The sequence below is a fragment of the Dipodomys spectabilis genome, unplaced genomic scaffold, assembly GCF_019054845.1.
Source record: "Dipodomys spectabilis isolate Male_0828 unplaced genomic scaffold, ASM1905484v1 ptg000026l, whole genome shotgun sequence".
In the NCBI taxonomy this organism is placed as follows: Eukaryota; Metazoa; Chordata; class Mammalia; order Rodentia; family Heteromyidae; genus Dipodomys; species Dipodomys spectabilis.
In genome coordinates, this window is record NW_024870703.1 from 13,084,056 (window position 1) to 13,109,867 (window position 25,812).

The 25,812-nt window shown below is 37.0% G+C and overlaps 1 protein-coding gene across 2 annotated transcripts in view; it reads left to right on the top strand.

Annotated features, from left to right (window-relative positions):
* The window catches only part of Strn (striatin), a 109,433-nt gene that overhangs the window by 19,231 nt on the left and 64,390 nt on the right, over positions 1 to 25,812 (top strand). For both annotated transcript variants that reach the window (XM_042675479.1, XM_042675480.1), the window contains exon 2: positions 22,388 to 22,491. In XM_042675479.1, coding sequence (XP_042531413.1) covers positions 22,388 to 22,491 — 104 coding nt within the window. The remainder of the gene's footprint in view (positions 1 to 22,387; positions 22,492 to 25,812) is intronic.

The following is a 25,812-nucleotide window of genomic DNA, read 5'->3' on the forward strand; positions in this document are numbered from 1 at the left end:
ACTTTTTTTTGAGCATTTGACCTTAAGTAGTAAATATACACACATATATTAATTATCATCAAAGCAGTACACAGTAAAGTAATGTGATACACTTTTATATTTTAAAATTTCAAATAGATGAAAACTAATTCAGTGTTGGGAGAGTTGTGTTAGACTTTTACTATGTTGTTGCTAGTGTTATTAAGGATACTATATTTCACATCATGGGAAATAGTTAAATATTAACCTGTTAATCTCACTTGTGCTATTCTCAGGGAGATAAATGTAAAAAATTAAAGTATGCATGAAGAACAGTATTGGAACCTATTTTATAAAAGTGAAAAATTACACATATCAAAATGTACAATTATAGTGGGATAAATTATCAGTTAAGAATACTTTGGGATACCGGTAAACCCCAGTGGCTTTCAAAATAGAGATCATGTTCTCTCACATGAGAAGAATGTAATTGCTGTAAGCTTTGTGCACTGGCTTAGTGATGACATAAAGAAACTGGTTTTGGGGGCTGGGCATATATCTCATTGGTAATGTGTGCACTTAAGGTTTGCAAATCTAGTTTTTTCCATCTTCTTATCTGCCACCCCTCATTCCCAGTATTTGTTGCTTGTCCTCTGTTAAATTAGCACAGATTGCTATAATGACACACATTAAGACCACCAGGCAAAACAGCAGAAATGTTTGCTTGGGTTATTTTTGGATTGAGTCTCCTTAATCAGTGAATGATAAACTTTCCCACAAGTGCTTTCTCGTGGTCTCTAGCAAACATTTATATATATATCTCTTGGTCACATAGCCATGTCTGACCACAACAGTCTTAAGAAAGCAAGCAGTTGGCTTTCCAGATGCTATAGGGGGAAGCTTCATAGTAGAGCGGCTTAGGAATGTGGATTTTTTTTTTCTTGTTCTTTGGGGCTTGAACTCAAGGCCTGGGCACTGTCCCTGAGCTACTTTGGTTCAAGGTTAGTTCTTGAGCCACAGTGCCACTTGTGACTCTTTCTGTTTGGGTTGTACTGAGGAATCGAACCCCGTGTTTCATGCATGCTAGGCAAGCACTCTACCACTGAGCCACATTCCCACCCCCAAGAATGTTTTTTTTTGAGTTTGAGTAGCCAATCTATATCATGTTCCACATTGCTTAAGTTAGTTATGGCACATTTATTTCAAGATATACAATGTAACAAATTAAAAATGATCGTGTAAAACATATTTAAGAATTACTATTTTCAGAGCTTTTTATTAGCCTATTACTATTTGTTTCTGAGTAGGACCTAGTTGTTGACTAATATTTATAAATATTGACCTAAAAAGGTAGCCTATGATTAGGTATTTCTTGTGCATATTATTATTCCTTTGAAACATATAGACCATTGTGTAAAATGTCTTGTATTTTAAAGTATTTACTACGTGTCTTCCTCAAGTTTTGTGTTAGTATGGATTTATGTATTTTACTTGTTAAACTAGTTTAAATCCTATTTTTTTTTTTTTTTTTGTCGGTTGTGGGGCCTGAACTCTGGGCCTGGGTGCTGTCCCTGAGCTCTTCAGCTCAAGGCTAGCGCTCTACCACTTGAGCCACAGCACCATTTCCTGCTTTTCCAGCTTATGTGGTACTGAGGACTCAAATCTAGGGCCTCATGCATTTGAGGCAAGCACTCTGTCCCAGCCCCAAGTTACATTTCTATTCACTTTTTCTTCTCTTCAGCAAAGAATAATTATGTTCAAAAAACATTGTTAGACAGTAGTGATTCATAGGTAAATAAACCAGGTGCTTTTGGCTCACGCCTGTAATCTTAGCTACTCTGGAGGCTAAGATCTGAGGATTGTGATTCAAAGCCAGCCCAGGCAGTAAAGTCTGTGACACTCTTATCTCCAATAAGCCATCAGAAAACTGTAACAGTGCTGTGTCTCAAGTGGTAGAGCACTAGCCTTGAGCTGAAGAGCTGAGGGACAGCACCCAAGCCCAGAGTTTAAGCCCCATAACTGACAACAACAACAAAAAAGACACAGTTCATATTTTGAAGTAGTTAATAATTAGTCATCTCACATGGACTCTCCCAGCATCATGCTATATTCATAATTAATATATCTAGCAAATATATTTAAGAATTTTTGTAGAGTAATACATGCATACATTTAAAGGCAGATAGTACTAAAAGGTTTATGATGAAAACTAGCTGCTGCTTTCTGTACTATTTCTTTCCTCAAGTATAAAAGTATAACTTCAGAATCAATCATTTATTTTTTTTCACTTTTTTATTTATTTTTATTTTATTTTTTTTATTATAAAGATACTATACAGAGGGTTACAGTTACATGAGTAAGGTAATGAGTACACTTCCTAAGAATCAATCATTTATAATTTTAATTTTTTTTTTTTTTGATCCTGGGACTTGAACTCAGGGCCTAGTTGCTGTCTTTAAGCTTTTTGACTCAAGGCTAGCACTCTACCACTTTGAGCCACAGTGCCACTTCTGGTTATCTGGTGGTCACTTGGAGATAAGAGTCTCACAGATTGGTTTTGTACCATGAGCCTCAGATAGCCTCCTGAGACGCTAGGATTACAGGTGTGAGCCACTAGCTCCTAGCCTCAATAATTTTCAATTTTTTTTTTTTTTTTTTTGCCAATCCTGAGGCTTGAACTCAGGGTCTGGGTACTGTCTCTTAGCTTCTTTTGCTCCAGGCTACCACTTGAGCCACAGTACCACTTCTGACTTTCTGTTTATGTGGTACTGAGGAATGGTACCCAGGGCTTCATGTATGCTAGACAAGCACTTTACCACTAAGTCACATTCCAAGCCCTAATTTATAATTCTTATATACCATTTCTGGTATCGTCATACTAATTTTTCTTTTTTTTTTTTTTTTTTTGGGTCCGGTCGTGGGGGCCTGGGCGCTGTCCCTCAGCTCTTCAGCTCAAGGCTAGCGCTCTACCATTTGAGCCACAGCGCCACTTCCGGCTTTTTTCTTATGTGGTGCTGAGGAATCAAACCCAGGGCCTCAGGCATGCAAGGCAAGCGCTCTACCACTGAGCCACCTTCCCAGCCCTTCATATTGTTTTGTTACTATCCTTTATCAATTTTAAATATTATCTACTAACCTTTTCTGCTTTATGTCCTACTTGAATTCATTCAATAGAGTTGGCTCTTAGTATTTAATATGTACATATCATGCATGTATGAAAACACTTTTTCATTTCTAAGCCAACCATGTTGTACAACTTTTCATTTTTCCTAGAGTTAAAGATTAGCTTTTTTAAAAAATAGATTACTTCGTTTTCTTTCACTAGTAGACCTTTTCTCAGTAACATTTTAAGACATATTTGTGTGTGGTGAAATCTATAATTTCTTGGTCTCTCCTCCTTGCACCACTCCACCTTTTGCAATACAGTCTCTTATTCCTGCCATGCTCTGTTGTGGGCTATGTGCTATTTAGACCTGTGTTCTAGCTGTTACTCTACAACTGCATTTTGCCTCTCGTTAGGACACTTATTTCCTGGATCCTATGTTTTCTTTTTTAGTCTGTCCTTTCATTGTAACAGCACTATTGGTCTCTTTAAAAAGAATATTTGGTAAGTAACTTAGAAATGTGTTTGAAAATGATTAATTAGTGGATTTCCAGGTTCAGTATGATTTTAATACACTGCCTCATCTTATTGTAGCATTATTCTAATTCTTCTTAATTCTGTTTCGTCTCATTTTTTTTTTTTCTTTCTTGAAAACTTTTCATCTCTGGTGTGTTTCACTTCTGTTACATAGTAGTGAATTTGATTTTGCTTTTCAGTTCTGATAACTTTGTTTTAACATTGGTTGATATTCTCTTCATTTTCTCGTTTGCTTGATGGAATTTAAGACAACTAGATGATTAATCTTGTATTTTTGTTTAAAATTTTGCTTATTATTTTCCATTTCTGTTTTGTTTATATTTTAGGAAACTATTTTTATCTTATTTCAGCAATGGGAATAACAGTTTTATAGGGTTATATAAAGATTAAGTACAGTAATACCAAGGCTCTTGGAACATTTAATATTTTTTTCTTTAAAAATATCAAAGTCTTGGAAGTGGTGCTGTGGCTCAAGTGGTAGAGCACTAGCCTTGAGCTGAAGAGCTGAGGGACAGTATCCAGGCCCAGAGTTCAGGCCCCACGACTGGACCCAAAAAAAAGAAAAGAAAAAAATATCAAAATCTTTTCAGGTTTGTTCGACATTTGCAGCATCTATTTTCTCATCTTTATCTTTTTTGTTTTTATTTTACCTTTTTTTTGTGCTGGTATTCTGGCTTGAATTTAGTGCTTGGTTACTGTCTCTTAGCTTTTTTGCTCAAGACTGGTGCTCTACCAGTTGAGACACATCTCTACTTCTGGCTTTTTGCTGATGAATTGGAGATAAGAGTCTTTTTTTTTTTGAATTTTTGTCTTTTTATTAGCAAATATTAATTTCACATAGTAATTTTATTGTGTTAGGAGATAAGAATCTTATAGACTTTCCTTCCCTGGCTGGTTTCAAACTGTGATCCTCGGATCTTAGCCTTCTGAATAGCCAGGGTTACAAAGATATAAACCACCAGTACTTGGCCTTCATCTTTATCACTTACTAGCTGGAACCTTTTTTTCAAGAATCTAATAGATCAGTAGTTCTCCTTCTCAGTACAAATAATGAACTCAGGTCCTTGAGCTTTGCTCAGCTTGCTTGTTCACATCTGGAGCCTTGAGTCATGCCTCCAGTTTTGCTGGTTAGAGATACAGTCCTCCTGGACAATATATATATATATATATATATATATATTTTGTTTTGGGTCCAGTCGTGGGGCCTGAACTTTGGGCCTGGGCATTGTCCCTCAGCTCTTCAGCTCAAGGCTAGCACTCTACCACTTGAGCCACGGTGCCACTTCCGGCTTTTTTTTCTGCTTATGTGGTACTGAGGAATCGAACCCAGGGCCTCATGCATGCAAGGTAAGCGCTCTATCACTGAGCCACCTTCCCAGCCCCCCTGGACAATATTGCCTGGACTTGCTTTTCTAGGATTATAGGCATGAGTGATTGGCAATATGCTTTTAATGGACATGTGTGTGTGTATGTGTGTGTGTGTGTGCGCGCGCGCACGTGTGCTAGCTCACTACCACTGAGTCACACTTCCGCTTTGGTTATTGGAGATGAGAGCTGAATAGTTAGGATTACAGGTGTGAGTCACTATCCCTTGGTTTGTAATGGGCCATTTTTAAGAGTGGCAGCTTCTGTTTGTGGATTAGCAGTAGTAACATACAGGCTTCCCTGAAGGATGTTTAGGCCTTCACTGTTGGATGGTGTGGATTTAAGTCTGTTGGGTGTTCTGTTGAAAGACTCCAAATGTCATAATTGAATCTTTTTTTTTATTCTGAACTTATTCAATTTTCCAGAAATTTTCTAGAAAATGGGAATTTTCTAGAAAACTTTGAGAAACAATTTGAGAGATGGGGCCTAGATGATAGGTATTGTTGGAACCTTCCTGGTGAAATAAACTAGAGGTCTTATCTTTAAAAACTGTTCATTTGTTATCTTTTTTGTTATTTAGTGCCTCATTTTTTTTTGGGGGGGGGGGGCGGTCGTGGGGCTTGAACTCTGGGCCTGGGCGCTGCCCCTCAGCTCTTCATCTCAAGGCTAGCGCTCTACCACTTGAGCCACAGTGCCACTTCTGGCTTTTTTTTCTTTTTGCTTATGTGGTGCTGAGGAATAGAACCCAGGGCCTCAGGCATGCAAGGCAAGCGCTCTACCACTGAGCCACCTTCCCAGCCCTTAGTGCCTCATTTTTATCTTCTGTTTACTTACTGCTCTTGAGTCAAGACCGGTTTCATTTTTTCACAGTAAGTTTCTGATGTTTTGTAAAGATAGAAAAATTGTCTTCTGAACACAAATAGTACAGGTAGATTCCTTGGAGCTAAGACTAGTTTTCATATTTTTATATAAAAAAATGTTCATTTCATTCAATAGTGATAGGGATTGACCCAAGGCTTTGTACACATGAGACTAATATTCTTACCACTGAGCTGTATCTCCAGTCTTAAAAGCCTGTTGTTTTAAGCCTTGTTATACATGTGCCCCATCTATGTTTGTCATCTTCTAATTCCTAAGCATTTTAAGGCACTTTTGAGGAAGCTACTAGCTTCTCCTTGGAAGGTTCTTTGCAGAAACTTAGTTTCTGATGTGCTGAGTTAGCGACCCTTTTAAAATTATTTTCTACTCTCTAAAGATTATTGTCCCTGGACTCCTGTTGCCCTTGTTTAATATCCTCTTTGATTTTGTGGGCTTATGTCTTTTTAAAAGATTTATTGAATGTTATTTTTATGGGTTTTGGGGGAAAGGTCTATTCTATCATCTTTTAAAATCTATGTATTATCTTCGTTACTACATTGAAAGTGCATGGATTTATTTTCCTTTAACTTCCTTTAGTATCCTTTGGTTTTTCATATAGCTTTCAAGTTCTATAAATTATCTCAAGGGACTTTTTAGTAGTTCATTTTATCTTGATTAAGTCTGTACATTAGTGTTTTGTTAAGTAAATTTTGCTAATTAAAACAGTAGTGCCTTTATCCCTCTGGAACCAATATGGGAGCTACTAATTAATCAAAATACGTAAGATAATTCATGCCAGGCATAGGTGGCTCACTTTTGTAATCCTAGCTACAATCTGAGGATCACAGTTTGAAGCTAATGCCAGTAGGAAAGTCCACAGAGACTCTATGTCCAATTAGCCACCAAAAAAGCCAGAAGTGGAGATGTGGCTTAACTGGTAGATCACCAGCTTTGAACAAAAAGGTTCTTTAACCCTGAGTTCAAGCCTTGTTATGGCCACAAAAAATAAAGAGAGAAAGAATTCAGTTACTTAACCACTAGCTATACATTTTCAAACATGAATAGCCACTACAGGTAGCGTAGTGGCTTTATTGTATACCACAGATAAAGAAAATTGCCATTATTACAGAAAGCCCAGTTGGACAATGCCGTTCCAGAGTGGTTTTGCTTTTTGTTTTGTTTTGTGACATTAGGGATCAAACCTAGGACCTTGTGTATATGAGGCAAGTGCTATAACTGAGCTTTAGTCCCAGGCACTGTTCTAGAATTTTATAGATTTTTTTTCAGGTATATGTCTAATACCCTCAATAAAATTACTACCAATGTATTCATTTGTTATTTGTCACTATTGTAAATAAAATCTCTTTTGTTTATTGCTAATAAATGACATTACATGAAAAAGTCCTTATAGACTATGTGGACAGGCCACATGTAAGATGACTAGATCCTCTGCTTTATTATTTCATCTTAAAATTCTTGTTTTATTAACCAAGTACACAACAGATTTAAATGATGTTTTTAAAATTCATGGGAGCTTTGTTCTTCTAGTGACCAGAATATTTATAACCTATGTCTAGGTATGTGCTGTAGAAAACCTGGGAAATCAAACTGGTAATCACAGATTCACTTGGTGAATTTGGATTTGAGTAAAGGAAACAAAGGCATGAACTCATTTTGAAAAGTTCACATGAAAAACCCTCATGAATTATTGTTGACCAGTAGTATATATTTCTGTAGTGACCCCAGATAATATCTTATATTTCAATTATATATTTGGGAAATTCTTATAATTTTTTTATAGTTATATTTTCCTTACAGACTCCTTCCTTTATATCAGATATCATTGCTTTGAAAGTTAAGTTGCAATACAAATGATTAGTTATATACTTGGACACAAGGTACTGGACCATCCTGCCAAAACTTGAGTTTTCCAAGTTCTTTTAAGTGACCTACTTACAGACCATATTTAGAATTGGAAACTGTAACAGATTATTAAGGTTTTTTTTTTTTTTAAATAGTGATTTTGTTGTTCTTATTCTTGGAGGGTAACCATCTGCCCTATTTGTAGATTGAGAATGAAAGAATGGTACTGGGTTTTATGAACTTAATTTATATCCTTCCACCTTGCTAATTCACATGTGATTTTTAACTTTTTCCAATTTCTTTGGGAAGCTATATAGTCTCTGTAATTATAAAAAATAATAGTTTCTTTTTTTTCTTTTTCTTTTTTTTGTTGGGTGTGGGGCTTGAACTTGGCACTGTCCCTCAGTTCTTTAGCTCAAGGCTAGCACTCTACCACATGAGCCACAGCGCCACTTCCAGCTTTTTCTGCTCATGTGGTGATGAGGAATCAAACCCAGGGCCTCATGTATGTGAGGAAAGCGCTCTACCACTGAGCCACCTTCCCAGCCCCCAAAATAATAGTTTCTTAATTAATGGAACTGGAGATCCTCATGGTAACTAAGATAAGTCATGTTCAAAAAGCCAAATATCACATTTTTGCTCTTTGTGTAAGCTAATACTAATTAAGACATATATATAGATACATACATGCTTACGTACATATATGTGTATAAACACATACATAGGGGACTGTTTGGAGGGATGAGGTGAAAAAGTCATGAGTATGACTAATATTATAATGCATTATGTATGTATATAGCATAAGGAATGTCACTGAAAACTGTTGTATAATAAAGGCGTAAGGGAATGGGGAAATAGCAAGCAATAGAAGATCATCTTGCTATATATATGCATGTGTGACATGCCATGATGAAACCATATTATACAATTAATATACACTTAAAATGATGAAAAAAAGGAATGAACAGAAAGTAAAACAGGCTCTGTTGGGAGACAGGTTCTAGCAGGAGAGGGGAGGGCCAACAGAGGATGAATGAAAATTAATGTGGCTAAAGTATTTTATATACATAAATATAAACAGAACAATGAAAACTGTTGAACTTGACGTAAGAATAGGGAAGGAGATGAGGGAGAGTGCCAGAGGGGGTGAGTTTGATCAGTGTGTTTTGTATTTATGTATAGAAATATCAACAATTAGGTAAAAAAAATTGCATGAAAAAAATTAATACTCCTTTGCTTTCCTCTACCCCACCTAATTGTCCAGTAGTATATATTTCTGCAGTGACCTAGGTAATGTCTTCGATTTTAATTGTATATATGGGGAATTTTTTTTTCTTTTGGTTGGTTGTGGAGCTTGAACTGGGCCTGGGCACTGTCCCTCAGCTCTTCAGCTCAAGGTGAGTGCTCTATCACTTGAGCCACAGCGCCACTTCTGGTTTTCTGGTGGTTTATTGGAGGTAAGAATCTCATGGACTTTCCTGCCCGGACTGGCTTTGAACCTTGATCCTCAGATCTCAGCTTCCTGAGTAGCTAGGATTATAGGCGTGAGTTACCAGTGCCTAGCTTGGGAAATTCTTATGTGTTTTTATTTATATAATAATATTTTCGTTGCAGACTCCTTCCTTTGTATCAGACATCATTTTTTTTCCCCTGGTACTAAGGCTTGAACTCAGCCTTAACCTCACTCAGCTTTTTCACTGTTTTTCTGTCACTTGACTCATACTTCTAGTTCTGGCTGTTTGGATATTTGGAGACAGGAGTCTTGAGGATGTCTGTCCAGGCTGGCTGTGAATCCCAATTTTCAGATCTGAGCTTCCTGAGCTAGGTATATAGATATTGTGCCACCAATGCCTGGCCTCTTTCTTCTTGAATGGTATAAACATACAGTTGTATATAAATCATTTTTATTACTGTGTTAATGAAATTGATGACAGTGTCATTTTGGATCATCTTTAATCTTCTCCTTTAAATGTCATTGTGACTTACTTTTAGGCAGTTAGTGCCAGTCCAGTCCCTGAAGACACAGTTCTGATTGCCATAATCCTGAATGCTGAAATTCAGAAGGATGTTGAAATTCAGAAGGATCAAAATTCCTTACATCTAAACTCTCTACAGTGACAATCCCAAAAAATTAAGTAAGAACGTTGAAGTTCTGAAAGTTGAAATCCCCAAAATCACAATTTCCGTTAAACTACTCAGAAAAAGCTGGAAGTGATATTGTGGCTCAGATGGTAGAGTGCTAGCCCTGAGCACAGAGAGGCTCAGGGACAGAGCTCAGGCCCTGAGTTCAAGTCCCAGACTGGAAAAAATAAAGACAGTAAAAGGAAAGTTAGAAGCCAGGTGATAGTGGCTCATGCCTGTAACCTCTGAAGATTATGATTCAAAACCAGACCATGCAGGAAAGTCTGTGGGACTTTTATTTCCAATAAACTAATCAAAGAAGTAGTGCTGTGGCTCAAGTGGTAGAGCACTAACATTGAGTAAAAGAAATTTGGGGACAGTACCCAGACCCAATGTTCAAGCCCTAGGACCAGAAGAAAAAAAAAAGTAAGAAATCTGAATATTTAAGCCGGGCGTCAGTGGCTTACGCCTGTAATCCTAGCTATTCAGGAGGCTGAGATCTGAGGATCGTGGTTCAAAGCCAACCTGGGCAGAAAAGTCTGTGAGACTCCTATCTCCAATAAACCACTCAGAAAATCAGAAGTGGTACAGTTATTCAAGTGGTAGAGTGCCAGCCTTAAGCTGAAGAGCTGAGGGACAGCTTTCAAGCCCAGATTACAAGCCCCATGACCGACAAAAAAAAAAAAAAGGAAAATAAAAAGAAATCTGAATATTTAATATTTGTGATTTTTCATATGTTAGTATCAACCTCTTCCTTTTTTTTTTTTAAACGGAGATAAAATTGTTTTATTATGTCGCCTAAGCTGGCCTTGAATTTCTTATGCCTTCTGGGCTGGCTTTGAACTAGCTATCCTCCTGCCTCAGCCTCCCAAGCGCTAGGCTTATAGGTGGGAGCCACCATGTACAGGTAGGACTAAAACCTTTTTTTCTTTTTTTTTTAAATTTGGTTGGTCATAGGGTCTGAACTCTGGGCCTGGGAGTTGTTCCTTAGCTCTTCAGCTCCAGGGGAGCGCTCTACCACTTGAGCCATAGTGCTACTTCCGGCTTTTTCTGCTTATGTGGTGCTGAGGAATCGAACCTAGGGCCTCATGCATGCAAGGCAAGCACTCTACTGAACCACCTTCCCAGCCTTAGGACTAAAACTTCTACTTGTTTAGTTTCAGTAGTACAGTTGTATTTCACTTTCACAGTCACCTACATGGTAGGTTAAATGAGAATTTATTTTCAAATTTCAAAGCTCTAAGATAAAGAACTTCACAGCTTATGGCAATTAGTTTTTATACTTAAAGGATCCAGAACATTTAAACAGGATTTTTTGCTTTCAGATAGAAAGTACTGTGTTCTTGAATTTCAGAGAAGAGTGAATTGAGTATACACATGCTCAGATTTGATGAAATCTGAAAATGAAAGGGTTTTGGAAGATAGGAGGGAAGACAGTAGAGTAAAGGCCAACGCCTGTGAAATTCAGGCTGTATGTATTAAACACTGATGGCTTCAAGTTGGAGCGTTTGTAGAGATTGTGAAAAACAGCTGGAAATGGCAACTGGGAATGAGAGCTGGGGACAGATTGTGAAGAAACCTTATTCCATTGAAGTGTTTCTGATCTGTGTGTATGCTACCTTAGATTTATAGGTTCATCCTTTACATATAGAAAATGGATGCTTTAATTATGAGTGTGGTCCTTTAAAGAATGCTTCCTTAAGCCAGGCTCTGGCGGCTCATGCCTGTAATCCTAGCTATTCAGGAGGCTGAGATCTGAGGGTCAAGGTTCAAAGCCAGCCTAGGCACCAAAAAGCTGAAGAAGAACTGTGGTTTAAGTGTTAGAGCACTAGCTTTGAGCAAAACAGCTCAGAGACAGTGCCTAGGCCCTGAGTTTATGACCCAGGACTGGCACCAAAAATAAAACAAAAGCTTCTTTAAAGATTATGTATTTCTCAAAAAGCAATTTTTAAAATTAGCATTAGAAGTTTGTTGGAGCTTTCTAATCATAAGCAAAGTCATATTATATATATCATATTTCATTTGTACTTTCTGGGACCTAATTTTAAAATTCAGAGATCTGTGCATAGGATAATTACTTTTACTGAATTATATTTCCATTGAGAGACATTATACACACACACAGACACAGACACACCTATTATTCAGGTTAATATTCTTTTGAACTTAAGTGAATTTATTTCACTTGATGAATAATTTCTGTGCAGCTTGGATTATTTGATGAACTAGTTTAATCTTTTTTTTTTCCTGAGACCAGAACTTGAACTTAGTATCTCACTCATTCACTCATTGGTTGGTACTTTACCATCTGAGCCACGCCTTCAACCTCAGTGGTTTTATATAGCAAACATGTGGTGGACTTGTTTAATTCAGACCTACAAGCTGTTACCAAATTTGACATTCTGTTCTTTTTCTTGTTAAGAGTTTTCATTTTCTTAGTCCTTAATATTATTCTTCCAATACTATTACTAGTGGCTTGGCTTTATTTGGTGGTGATGTGGCTGACATTTTCCATTTAAAAACAACAGGTGTTTTAAATAAAAATTTTAGTTGAAAAAAAAAATCTTTTAACTTGGAGATGTATAGGAGTTAGATTGAACTCACATGTTTCTAGTCTTTGGATTGGGCCTTAGCCTGTGTGCATCTCTATACGTGTCTCTACATGGCTCTCAAAACAGTCTAACATTCAGAATGTGGTAGTATACTGCTATAGTTCCAGTACTGGGGAAGCTGAGAAGGAGGATAACAAATTCAAGGACAACCTGGGCTATATAGCAAGAACCTATCTAAAAGAACGATCAAAACGGTATTCATGGAAATTATTATTACTATTCTTGCCAGCTCTGAGGGCTTGAACTCAGAGCGTTGGTTCTGTGCCTGGGCTTTTTTGCTCAAGCTTAGTGCTCTTCCATCTGAGCCACAGCTCCACTTCTGACTTTTTAGGTACATTGTAGATAAAAGTCTCCCAGACTTTCTTGCCTGGGATGGCTTTGATTCACGATCCTCAGATCTCAGCCTACTGAATAACTAGGATTACAGGCATGAGCCACCGGTGCCTAGCTAAATATTAAAAATTTAAATTTAGATGACATATGTATATCCACGGGAATTCCTCTGTTGATATCTTATTTTTTACTCCTCCATTTGTGTATATGTGCATGAGAATGCATGTGTATGTGTATATATGTGTGTATATATGTATATTTTTAGTTTTTATTTAGAATCATCAGGTTAACTGTGTGTGTATGTGTGTATACATTTATAGATTTTATTCAGAATCATCAGTTTAACTCTACAGTCCAGCTGTTGTTGGAGAGGAATACGGAAAAAACAGAATCCAAACTGTTGGAGTGAGAGCACAAGAATTGTAGGTTATTTTGCGCAGGGAAGGGTCTTCTCCTGAACCACAGAAAGAATGGTCTAATGGTTAAGATTAATAGGCGTCAGGGGCTGGGAAGGTGGCTCAGTGGTAGAGCGCTTGCCTTGCATGCATGAGGCCCTGGGTTTGATTCCTCAGTACCACATAAGCAGAAAAAAAAAAAAGCCAGAAGTGGCGCTGTGGCTCAAGTTGTAGAGTTCTAGCCTTGAGTTGAATTGCTGAGGGACAGTCCCTAGGCCCAGAGTTCAGGCCCATGACCAGACCCCCCCCCAAAAAAAAAAAAAGATTAATAGGTGTCAAATGTAGTTGTCCACAGTTGGTAATGTTGATATTCTTAGTTGAAAGCCCTCTGTGGCTTCTAGGATGTCCATGCCCTTTTCCACCTTCCCAAAGACTACATGCTTGCCAACCAGCCACTTGTTTGTGGAAATGTAGATGAAAAGCTGGGAATCCTTTGTTTGGTCTGTTGTGAGTAGAACATTTGATAGGTCCTCCCTCTCTCCCTTTTAATTACTTATTTTAGACAAGAGTTTTAAATGTAGGCCCCTGAGTGTGGGATCACAAATGTGTGCCACTATGCTCAGCAGGAACTTGGTTTGCCTTTTCTATATTCTCCTTTGCAACAGGCTTAAATATAATGAGTAGTAGCTAATACCAAACATGATTAAACTTAAAAATGCATTGATTAATTTTATTTCCTTACCTGGAGACTGCTAACAATATAGTCATGAAGAAAGAACTTGGAAGAGTTTCAAAAGCTAGTATGTACTAGTCTGTTAGGTTGTGTGACTGTGTAAGATGCCATACTTTTGGTGGAGTGAAGAGCTGGAGTTGTGAGATGGTTCTGTTCCTTTCTTTGTAATAGCCTGTTTACCTTTTCTTTGGCCATCTAACTAACTATGTCACAGATGTGTAAGTCTGTGGTTTTCCAAATGTGGTCATGGATCAACAGCATGAGCATTACATGGGTACTTGCTGGAAATGCAGACCTGCAGTTCCCACTACAAAGCTCCTGAATTAGAAACTGGGAGTGGAGCCCAAAGCAATCTGTGTTTTAACAAGTCTTCTAGATATCACCAAGTCATCATTCTGTCATTAAGGGAGAGGACTAGAGGCAATGTTTATATGGGAGAAAACCAACTAGCAACTTATTATATTAAAGTGTAGGTAGGGGTCGGTGGTGTGGCACAGTTGGAAGGATGCCAGCTAATGAGTGAAAGCAGGCAGGTTCTGAATTTGAGTTCTAGTCTCAGGCCTAAAAAAAAAAAAAAAAGAGTAATTCAAAGTTTTTCTAAGGACACAGGTATGGTTTATAAGAAGGGATTAAGACACAAAGCAGATTATTGAAACTTTGTGGTATAGCATTAATATAAGTAAATTATATTACTGACATTTCAAATATTTTGCTTGTTTTTTTTTTTTTTTGTGAGTTTGTGTTCAAGTTGAAAGGAGACCTTCTGGGCTGGGAAGGATTACAGGCGTGAGCCACTGGTGCCTGGCTGTATATTTCTTTTTGAATATACTTTTTCAATAATTTCAGTTTTTTGAAGTCTAACACCTTTTGATTTTAGACTAGTGATAGTTTTCATTGGTTTTAGTAAATTATGTGGTTCCTTTTTAACATTTTGCTTATTACTGTGTCTCCATACTTAGAAGATTCCTGTTTCTTATACAAATTGAATATCCTTTATCTGAAATGCTTGGGACCAGAAGTGTTTTAGATGTTGGAGTTAGAATATTTTCATTAATCTCATTGGTTGACCACTCCATATCTGGACATCCACCATCTGAAATGTAGCATGATGCTCAGAAAGTTTCAGAATTTTTTCTTTTCTGTGCTGGTACAGGAGAAACAAACCAACAAACTTGAACTCAGAGGCTCAAGGTCTTACTCAGTTTTTTTTGCTTATGGCTGGTGCTCTGCCACATGAACTACACCTTTAGTACAGTTTCAGATTTTGATGGATTTTTAGATTTCAGATTTTGTACATTAGGGATGTTCAAAACTATGTATATCCTTTTGACAAATTAGAATTGCAAATATAATTTGCTGTTCGTTGTGCAGACGACATGATGAAGTACTTGCCTAATAACTGTTAAGTTTTCTGGTTTTTTAAAAATATGTTTTTATTGTAAAGATATGTACAGAGGGGTTGTAGTTACACAGGTAAGGTAATGAGTATATTTCCTATCGAGCATTTTTACCCCCTCCTTTGTTTTTCCCCTACCATCCCATCCCTCCCACTTCCCCAACTCCTCCCTCTCCCCACTCCTGAAGTTGTAAAGTTTGTTTTCAACATAGAGTCTTGTACATCTCATTGTTACAGTAGGTCAACCTGTATCTGTTTCAGTGTTTTTGTTATTTCCCTTCCCCTCCTCAAATTAGAAAAAATGTATATACAAGATGCAGGGCATTGGAATCAAATACAGTGAAAACGGGTTATACTATGGGGGAAGAATATAAAAGAAATTTTTTAAAAATCACATAGTACATAAAAACATCAGCAGCAAAGATAAAACCTCATGTCTCTATCTTGGGGTTCATTTTGCTTAGCATCATCTTATATGGTCATATGTGCATAGCTTGTTTGGTAAGATTATCCTAGACATATACTGGTTATTGAAAATAAGGGAATCCACGGGATCTATGTTTCTTTGGGTCTGGCTCACTTCACTTAATATAATTTTTTATTAACAAATGGGGTGGTATCATTCTTTCTGAAGGAGGCAGAGAATTCCACTGTGTGTGTGTGTGTGTGTGTGTGTGTGTGTGTGTGTGTGTGTGTGTGTGTGTGTGTGTGTGTGTATAGTAGATGAATGGATCAAGAAAGTGATATATATATATATATATATATATATATCACATCTACTGAGGGGCATTCATATCTTAGCTATAGTGAATAATGCTGCAATAAACATAGTTGTGCTGGTAGCTTTTTTTTTTTTTTTGCTACTAGGAAATTTACAATCTTGTAAGATCTACTGTTAGGTAAACTTACAAAAACTTAGAAAGCATCATGGAAGTTTAGTGTTATTTTCCTTGGAGATTATTCCAAATAAAAAAAATGTGCCACTATAATAGGCTTACTTATACAGATATATGGATTATACTGATGTGAGATTTTTAGATTATATTTGTAACACTTAAAAGATATTTTCACATACCTTATCTGTTTGATCAGGTTGAATTTTTCTAGTTTTCCCAATTTTTTCTTAAGATATTGATAGCAATACAATTTTATTTATGTTTTCCTGTTTTTGGAAAGTTCAGGATCATTTACCTTTCAGAATAATGACATTAGGGGCTGGGAATGTGGCTTATTGTTAGAGTGCTTGCCTAGCATGCATGAAGCCCTGGGTTTGATTCCTCGGTACACATAAACAGAAAAGGCCAGAAATGGCTCTGTGGCTCAAGTGGTGGATTGAGCACAGGGAGGCTCGGGGACAGAGCCAAGGTCCTGAGTTCAGGCCCCAGTACTAATTTATTAGTATAGGTGACTGAGATTTCTAAAAAAAACAAAACCAAAAACAAATCAACATGTTAATGATACATAAGGAAATATACTTATAAAATACAAAATTAAACAGTTGAATCTTTTCTTCCTTCCTTCACAGTTGCTAGGCAAGCACTTTACTGTTTGAGCCATAAATCCATCCCTTTTTAAGATGGAGGCCAGCCTGGACCTTGATCATCATCTTTATAGTTTCTGCCCTCGATGGTATGGCAGGCATGCACTACCACATCTAGTTTTTTCTATCCTGGCGGGGTAGGGTCTTGTGAACTGTTTTGCTTTGGTTAGCTTAGAACCATTTTCCTTTTCAACTCAGCCTCCTGAGTAGCTAAATATAGGGGAAACCCAAATAATCTCCATATTGCTAAGTTTGGAGATGAGAATCATGTATTTATTCTCTAACTAGAATTTTCTGTTTATTTCTGCTGGAAGTCTTATAGTGATGGATAGGGAGAAGTTAAAGGTTCCTCTTGATTCTCTGTGAAATCCTCATTATTGATAACCCCCTATGTTCAGTGTGCTTCTTGATTTTTCCAAGTGATAATGCATTTATAACTTGGACCGTCATCTTAGTTCATTTGTGAGAATGCTGCTGTTAGAAATACAAACCACTTCATCTCTCAATGCTTCATTTTATTCCTCTCTAAAAATAATGAGTTTAGCCTGGAACATCAAGACAGTGTGTCTACAAATAATGGGGTATGGGTTTGGATTTGGTGGATATGTTTTGTTTGGTTTTAACACTTTGCAATTAAAATTCTTTTAAGCATAGTAACTATGGTTCAATCTTCAAAATGCGTAGGGGGAGAGGGAACATTTAAAGGTGGGCTTAAACAGTATCTCCATCTCCTTGTCACCTTGTTAGCTGTATAAGCATTTATAGTTGCTGTATATTTGTGAATTATTCTAGTGGTAATAACCTACACATAGAGTTATAATGATATATTTACTTTTTTCTTAGAAAACCAATTAGTGGCAAACTATACACATTGTCTTATGTATTACTTTCCCCTTCCCCCATTTACTTTTATCTTGGATATAATTTATTATCAATCTCTTTAGAACTGTCTCCCTGAAACAGCTGTATGGTATCCCTTGATATAGATGCCTCCTTCTGTTCCTTCTTTTCTTCTGCTTTACCTTTTTCTCTTTCTGTCCTCTCAGTCTTCTGCCTTTCACTCTACTCTTGCCAATTCAAACAGCAGTATATTGCCACATTTAGAGAATGTTTAGTTGGAATTTATGCTTTAAAGTAGCAATTATTATGTTTTAGATATACATTTTTTTTTTGGGTCCGGTCGTGGGGCCTGAACTCTGGGCCTAGGCGCTGTCCCTCAGCCCTTCAGCTCAAGGCTAGCGCTCTACCACTTGAGCCACAGCGCCTCTTCCGGCTTTTTTCTTTTTTCTTATGTGGTGCTGAGGAATCTAACCCAGGACCTCAGGCATGCAAGGCAAGCGCTCTACCACTAAGCTACCTTCCCAGCCCCTGATTTACACTTTTTTTAACAAAAAGAAAATAATTTCCTTATGTAGGAACATGTGCTTTAAAGACTAAGTTTTCCAGAGGAAAAAAATTCGAGATGCTGGGCATTGGTGGCTAACTCCTGTAATTGTAGCAGCTCAGTAGGCTGAGGTCTGAAGATCGCGAAAAGCAAAAAAAAGCAGAAATGTCTCCATGGGACTCTCATCTCCAGTTAACCACTCAAAAAACTGAAATTGGGCCTGGGAAGGTGGCTCAATGGTAGAGTGTTTGCCTTGCATGCACGAGGCCCTGGGTTCAGTTCCGCAGCACCACATAAGTAGAAAAAGCTGGAAGTGGGACTATGGCTCAAGTGGTAGGGTGCTAGCCTTGAGCTGAAGAGCTGAGGGACAGTGCCCAGGGCCAGAGTTCAGGCCTCAGGACCGACCAAAAACAAAAACAGCAACAACAAAAAACCCTGAAGTTGTGGCTCAAGTGGTAGAGCCCTAGCTTTGTGCAAAAGAGCTCAGGGACAGGGCCCAGGCCCTGAGTTCAAGCCCCATGACTGAAAAAAAAAAAAAAAAAAAAAAGAGATTGTCATCTCATGAATAGAAACAAAGTGAACCTCTTGTAATATATTCCATGTTCACTAAATTTTTTAAGAATTAATAAATTGTAATTTTGATTTGCTTTAGTCCCAGTGATTGAACGTAGGGCCTTAGCAAATCTTAGTCAGCACATCCTCTACCATCACACTACATCCTCCAGACTAACCCATTACCCTAATTTTAAAAGTTTCTATTTGGGTTTGTGCTTTGACTATTTTGTACTATAATTCTGTCCATCAGTGCTACTTGTTAAGTGACTATAGAATTGTAGGATTATGTTTTAAAGTATTTTAAGGTATGATGTTTATTTTTCAGTTGCTGTTGTTTCAGTCAGTCAAGGTTGCATAGTGTTTAAAGATTAGAGAGAAATGAAATTATTATAATGCTGAGTGCATGCATTTAAGGATCTCTGAATCTTTTCATGTCATTTTTGCTGTGCTCTTTAGTAAATTATTTTTAATTTTCTTTGTATAACTTTTTTTTTTTTTTTTTGGATGGTACTGGGATAGAACAAGCACTCTATCACTATGCCACCAGTCCTTTTTGCTTTAGTTATTTTTGCCTGGGCTTGCCTTAAACTATGATCATTTCCAGTCTCTGCCTCCTGAGTAGCTGAGATTACAGGCATAGATACTGTACTCAGCTTATATAACTTTTTTTTTTTTTGTCGGTTGTGGTGCTTGAACTCTGGGCCTGAGCTCTGGCCCTCAGCTCTTCAACTCAAGGCTAGCGCTCTACCACTTTGCGCCTCAGTGGCACTTCCAGTTTCCTGGTGGTTTATTGGAGATAAGAGTGTCACAGACTTTCCTGCCCAGGCTGTCTTTGACCATGATCCTCAGATCTCAGCCTCCTGAGTAGCTAGGATTACAGGCGTGAGCCACCAGTGCCCGGTTTATATAACTTTTTAATATCCATTTTGTTGGACTTACCTGGTACTTGCTCATACTGTTTCTAAGTTTTTTTTTCTATTTTCTTACAGAGGAAATAGAAAAATTTCTTACTTGACAAAATTGCATTGGCCAGCGCTTCAAGCTCAATGTTGACTAAATGTTTGTGGGGACACGGATACTCTTATTTCATTCTAACTTTATTATCTCTGTTTCTAGGGTTTCTGTGTACATAGTGCTAGTGTTTGAGTAGAGAATTTTATCTTTAAGAATGTTGGCAAAATATTTCAAAATTTTAACAAAAGCTTAAACTGAAAGTATAATTAGAAGGATCATACAAAGAACTTTTTTTTTCTTGAACCATATGAGCTAGCTGCTAGCTAACTTGATAGTCTAGTGGCTTCTACCAAATACTTCAATGTTTATTTCTTATAAACAAGTACTCTCCATGTAACCACATATCACATCAAAGCCAGGAATTTAATGCTTTCTGATATTCAGACCCCATTCTTGTCCCCATAATGTCTTACAGATAAATGCAGTTCAGAATCATACATTGCACTGGCTTTTCTTGTCTGTAGTTTTCTTCAATCTGGAACAGTTTTCCTTAGCTTTCATGAACTAATAGTTTTGAAGATTATAAGAAAATTATGTGAAGTGATCCTTATTTTAAGATTACCTGCAATTTTCTTTTTCTTTTTTTTTTTTAACCTACTATTTTCTTATGATTGATTTTAGGTTATGTGTCTTTTGCAGGCTGTCTCAGAGGAACTCTGTGGTCATGAAGGAGTATAACAGATTTTCTATTCTTTTATGTTTGCCTTGGCCACATACTCATCTTTGTAATCATTCTCTTTTGCAGTTTTGAGCCATCTCTTTTGATTAAATATTTAACTAATCCAGTGCTTGGAGGATAGGGAAAGCAAATACACTGGGAAAATATAGAAATAGCCAATGTTTTGGAGACTGGGTCATAATGAAGACTTTCCAGTATTAGAGGCTGACTTTTAGAAATATACAGGAACAATGGTAGAGGCAAAATGCAGAGTTAATCAAAAAGTTTAGAGGACAAAATTGGTAATAAATGTTTTTATTCACTGATTAAATAATTGTATTGATTAGATAAATTAATTATTAGATGATTAGGTTATTACATTTTTCAGTTCTTGAATTTATTAAAGCCATTTTAAAGAAGAATGTATAAAATTCTGTTTCAGTGAATTGTCTGGGCAAATATGTTGGGCTATCATTTCCTTTCGTATTTACCTTTAAGTGTATGTATCATTGTTTTAGGTACAATAATTATCTCATTACAGAAAATACAATTTCAAAACACTTTATGATGTTTGAGGCAAGTCTGATGTCTTTTCTTCCATATATAAAATGTATAAAATTGAGTTGTTTTCAGTCTGCTCTTAATTATTTCAATAAGATAAATATTATTTTAATTAAAAGGCAAATTTTGAGGGAAGAAGTGAGCAATAGGAATATGGTGAAGGAGGTGAATTTGTTCAAAGTATTGTTTGCATGTTTGGAAAGATCACAATGAGACCCACTCATATTACAAATGTATGTGAATGTAAAGAAAGGTAAAATTTAAGAGCTCATTGAACTGAAGAAACATTACAATGTGTCTGTCTTGGAGGTTATAAGAGTGGCTTTTATGTTCATTGTAGTACCAAATGAATTTAACTGAGTTTTATTTTTTAGGGATCAGATAAGGTTGTCCTTAAATATCAAATTCTTGCGAATGTCAAATGGATAGCATTGTGGATATATAAATAACGTTGTTATCTGTCTTGGTTAATATAATAGAAATTATGAGTGTGGTAGTATGTGAGAATAGTGAAATTCATAGCTATCCTTCAGGGACCTTAAATAAATAGAGCTCCTACCTGGCTTTTCTAGGTATTTGAGTTACTTGGATGAATTAGTATTTCGTAGATCAATTTTTTAGTTGAAGATACTAAATGTATAAAGATCAAAGTTGTTTAAAGTTTTGTCTCATGTGAAAGTGCAGGGTTCAGTAATTCTTTGTGGAGTGGGAAGTAATGCACAAAAGACCATTCCTTTTAGTTTCCCTTTATCCAGTTTCTGTGAACTATATATATATATTTCCCTAAAGCAATGGTTGGGAGTGGGTGTTGTGAGACAAGGTGTAAGGTATTTAATATTTGTAGGGAAGCTAGTCGTGGTCCATGGAATAAATGCAATAAATATTCTACTGAAAATAATGTAAAGTTGCTCAAGATATGGAAGCCCTCATAAAATTTGTGTGTGTGTGTGTGTGTGTGTGTGTGTGTGTGTGTGTGTGTGTGTGTGTGTGGCAAAACTCTGAATTTAAAAGATTGTAAGAATTCTGATTTTACTTTCCTCCTTCACTCTATTAAAAGTTTTAAAGGCATAAAAGACATTTACTTGAACAAACTGCACTGTATGTCTTCTGTGTGTGTGGGGTGTGTGTGTGTGTGTGTGTGGCTGATTTATAGGTTCTAAGGGAATATAGACAATTAACATGCCTAGTCTGAAGTAAACTGTACATAGGTGCCCCCCTTTTTGTTTTCAGTCATTTTCTCTCTCTCAGTTAATGCTTTCTTGTATTCCTACAAACTTTGTGACTGCTATGCAGAGAAAATATTCTACTTGTTCTGTAATCCTAAGGCTCTTTTTCTTAACTGATTTTTTAAAAAAATGTATTTGCTCCAAACTGATTTTTTCCTTTCTCACCCATTCATAGGCTCAGATTGCTTTCCTTCAAGGAGAAAGAAAAGGTCAAGAAAATTTGAAGAAGGATCTTGTCAGGAGGATCAAAATGTTGGAATATGCTCTTAAACAAGAAAGGTAATTTATTAAAATAGAAAGTATTCTCATAAATTTCAGAATAATTTTTCTACCATTCCTAAAAGAAATCTATATTTTAATATTGAATAGATTAATATACTCTGGAATTCAAGAATATATGTAATAAACATTTTATTTATGATTATAAATGTTAATTTTATTTTAATAATAATGTTCAGTAAACTGATTTGATTTAAAACATTTTACCCACATTTTCCCGCCTCATCAATCCTGTCTTAAGAAACTTATTTCTGGGGCTGGGAAGGTGGTTCAGTGGTAGAGCGCTTGCCTTGCATGCATGAGGCCCTGGGTTCGATTCCTCAGCACCACACACACAAAAAGAAAAAAGCTGGAAGTGGCGCTGTGGCTCAAGTGGTAGAGCACTAGCCTTGAGCTGAAGAGTTGAGAGACAGCGCCCAGGCCCAGAGTTCAGGCCCCATGACCGGACCAAAAAAAAAGGAAACTTATTTCTGATCTTTTATTTTCTTTCTCTCCTTCCCTCCCTCCCTCCCTCCTTCCCTCCCTCCCTCCCTCCCTCCCTCCCTCTCTCTCTCTCTCTTTCTTTCTTAAACTCAGGGTATTAGGTACTATCCCTGAGCTTTTTGTTGTTCAAGGCTGGCATTCTACCACTAGAGCCACAGCTCTACTTCCAGCTTTTTGCTGGTTAATTGGAGATAAGAGTCTTACAGACTTCCTGCCCAGGCTGGCTTCAAACCTTAGATCTCAGCCTCCTAAGTAGCTTAGGATTACAGGTATGAGCCACTAGCACCAAACTATATCTGATTCTTGATAAGATTGAAATTCTTTTTAATTCTAAAGGAAATCTCTGTAACGCTTTTCCCTTCCCCTGTCATCTAATATTCAGTTTGATGTAGTTTCTTAGGAAAAATAGTCTGGCAGACTGCTGAGAATTTTTTTTGTCACTTTGTTGGCAGCTCTTCCTGTCTTTCCAGGTGTTAATGTCTTTCTGTCTTGCTACTGTCTAAGATACTCAGTTTGTATTACAGGTAAAGAAAATAGGGCATGAGTTGAGAGTTTCAGATATTATTATACTGTTTATTTACTTTAATAGTTGGTCTGTAGATTTTTATTTTTGTCAGCAATGTGAAGCAGTTCATTGTTTTCAATAACCTGAATCTTTTTGATAATTGACATTGGAATTCTTTCCTTTGCTACTTGTGTGTGTGTGCGTGCACGTGCATGTACGTGCGTGTGCGTGCGCGTGCGTGCGTGCGTGCGTGCGTGCGTGCGTGCGTGTGTGTGTGTGTGTGTGTGTGTGTGTGTGTGTGTGTGTATGTCTGTCTGTCTGTCTGTCATGGAGCTTGAACTCTGGGCCTGAATGCTGTTCCTCAGCTCTTTAGCTCAAGGCTAGCACTCTACCACTTGAGCCACTGTTCTACTTCCCATTTTCTGAGTGGTTCATTGGAGATAAGAGTCTCACTGACTTTCTTGCTCAGACTGGCTTTGCACCACATTCCTCTGATCTCATCCTCCTGAGTAGCTAGGATTACAGGCGTGAGCCAGTGGGGGCGGCTGCTTTGCTACCTTTTATCCTCTGCTGGTACTAGACCTTATTCAGCACTTGGATGTTGTCAGTTAGCTTTTTTGCTCAAAGCTAGCTTCTACTTCCAGCTTTTTGGTATTTAATTGGATGAGAGTCTCATGGTCAGAGCCACTGGGGCTGGGCTCATTATTTTTAGTAGAATATTTATTGCATTTATTCCATGGTCCAGGACTAGCCTGGACCATGATCTTCCTATTTAGGCTTCTCTTTGTAGCTGGGATGACAGGCACACACCATCACATCAAGTTTTCTATTGGCTGAGATGGGAGGGGATCTTGGGAACTTTATGACCAGGTTAGCCTTGAACTGTGATTAGATTTCTGCCTCCCAAATAACTTTGATTGTAGCTCTGAACCACTGTACTCCTCCCTTTCTTGCCTTTTGAAGTTGGCTGTTTGTGAAACTGCCATAAAACAACATTTATCACATATTTATGAATACTGAAAATAGCTTAAACTTCATTAGAACTTGTGTACATCTTCATAAAGGATCTTTAAATGACATCTGAAATTTTATCTCTGGCTAAAGAATAGATGTTTCCTCTCTTACTTTGAGAAGCTGATTTAAAGCCATATTGGGAAGATAGAAAAAAAAAGTCATTTTAAAAGCAGATGGCCTTGTATTATTTGAAATCTTAAGCTGTCCAAATTGGAGGCTTAACTCAGAGAGAGAGGGGGGGAGGAGAGAGAGAGAGAGAGAGAGAGAGAGAGAGAGAGAGAGAGAGAGAGAGAGAGCAAGCAATAACATTTCTAATAACTATTCATTGAACTGGTATTGTGTACCAGGCCCTGAGGCTTCAAACTAAGTATTCTGCAGTGGCAGAACTTTGGTGGAGCTATGGATGAGATCCTTCAGTATTGTCTAATTCTTAAGGCTGTGCTGTTTACCAGTTTATTTTGCTACCTTACAAAACAGGAGAACTGGAATATACAAATACCAAAGTAACCAGGGGTTATGTGTGTGGGTGAGTGTGCATATCCAGACTTGTAGATCACAGAAGTACAGTGAGTTAGGATAGGTGCTGTGGTAGTGGTATGTGCAGAGTATACAGTCCAAGTCAAAGTGAAGTGAGTAGATATTACCATCTTGGGGGTGATACAGAAAGGTAAACCAGCATTTTAACAAGTAGGTAGGTGCTTGCCATTCAGGCATGGTACAGAGGTAGAACAAAATAGTGTGGTGTTTCAGAGATTTGTCCTAAATTGTGTGTGGAGAGTTGAGAGTTGTGATTTCATGAACAAAAATTTTAGAGGAGGATGAATTAAGACAATGGAGAGTCTACCTAAGAAGTTTAAACTTATCAGTCATGATATGGAACATGGCAGTATTCAAACAAATTTTATTCCAGAATGATCCTAAACTAATGGAAAACTTGCAAGCACTTTTTATGCAGTCATCAACTATCGATTAAAAATTATGAACTGAATTAAAATATGAGTGAAAGTACATACTTGGGAATGTACAGTAGATTACAAGAGATATCATGGAAGGAGAAGAGACAACTAGCAGGCAAACAGTTCAGTGTATGTTTTCAAATTTTTTCTTCAGTATATATATATATATATATATATATATATATATAACAAAAAAAGGTATTTTTTATGTAACCACAGCATATTATCAAATTTAAGAAATTTGATGTTGATATAATTTTGCTATCTATATTCATATGATTCAATAATATCTTCATAGCATATTTTTCTTGGCCCAGGATTCAGTCTGTGTATATGCTATTCAGAATTCTTAAGCATAAAATT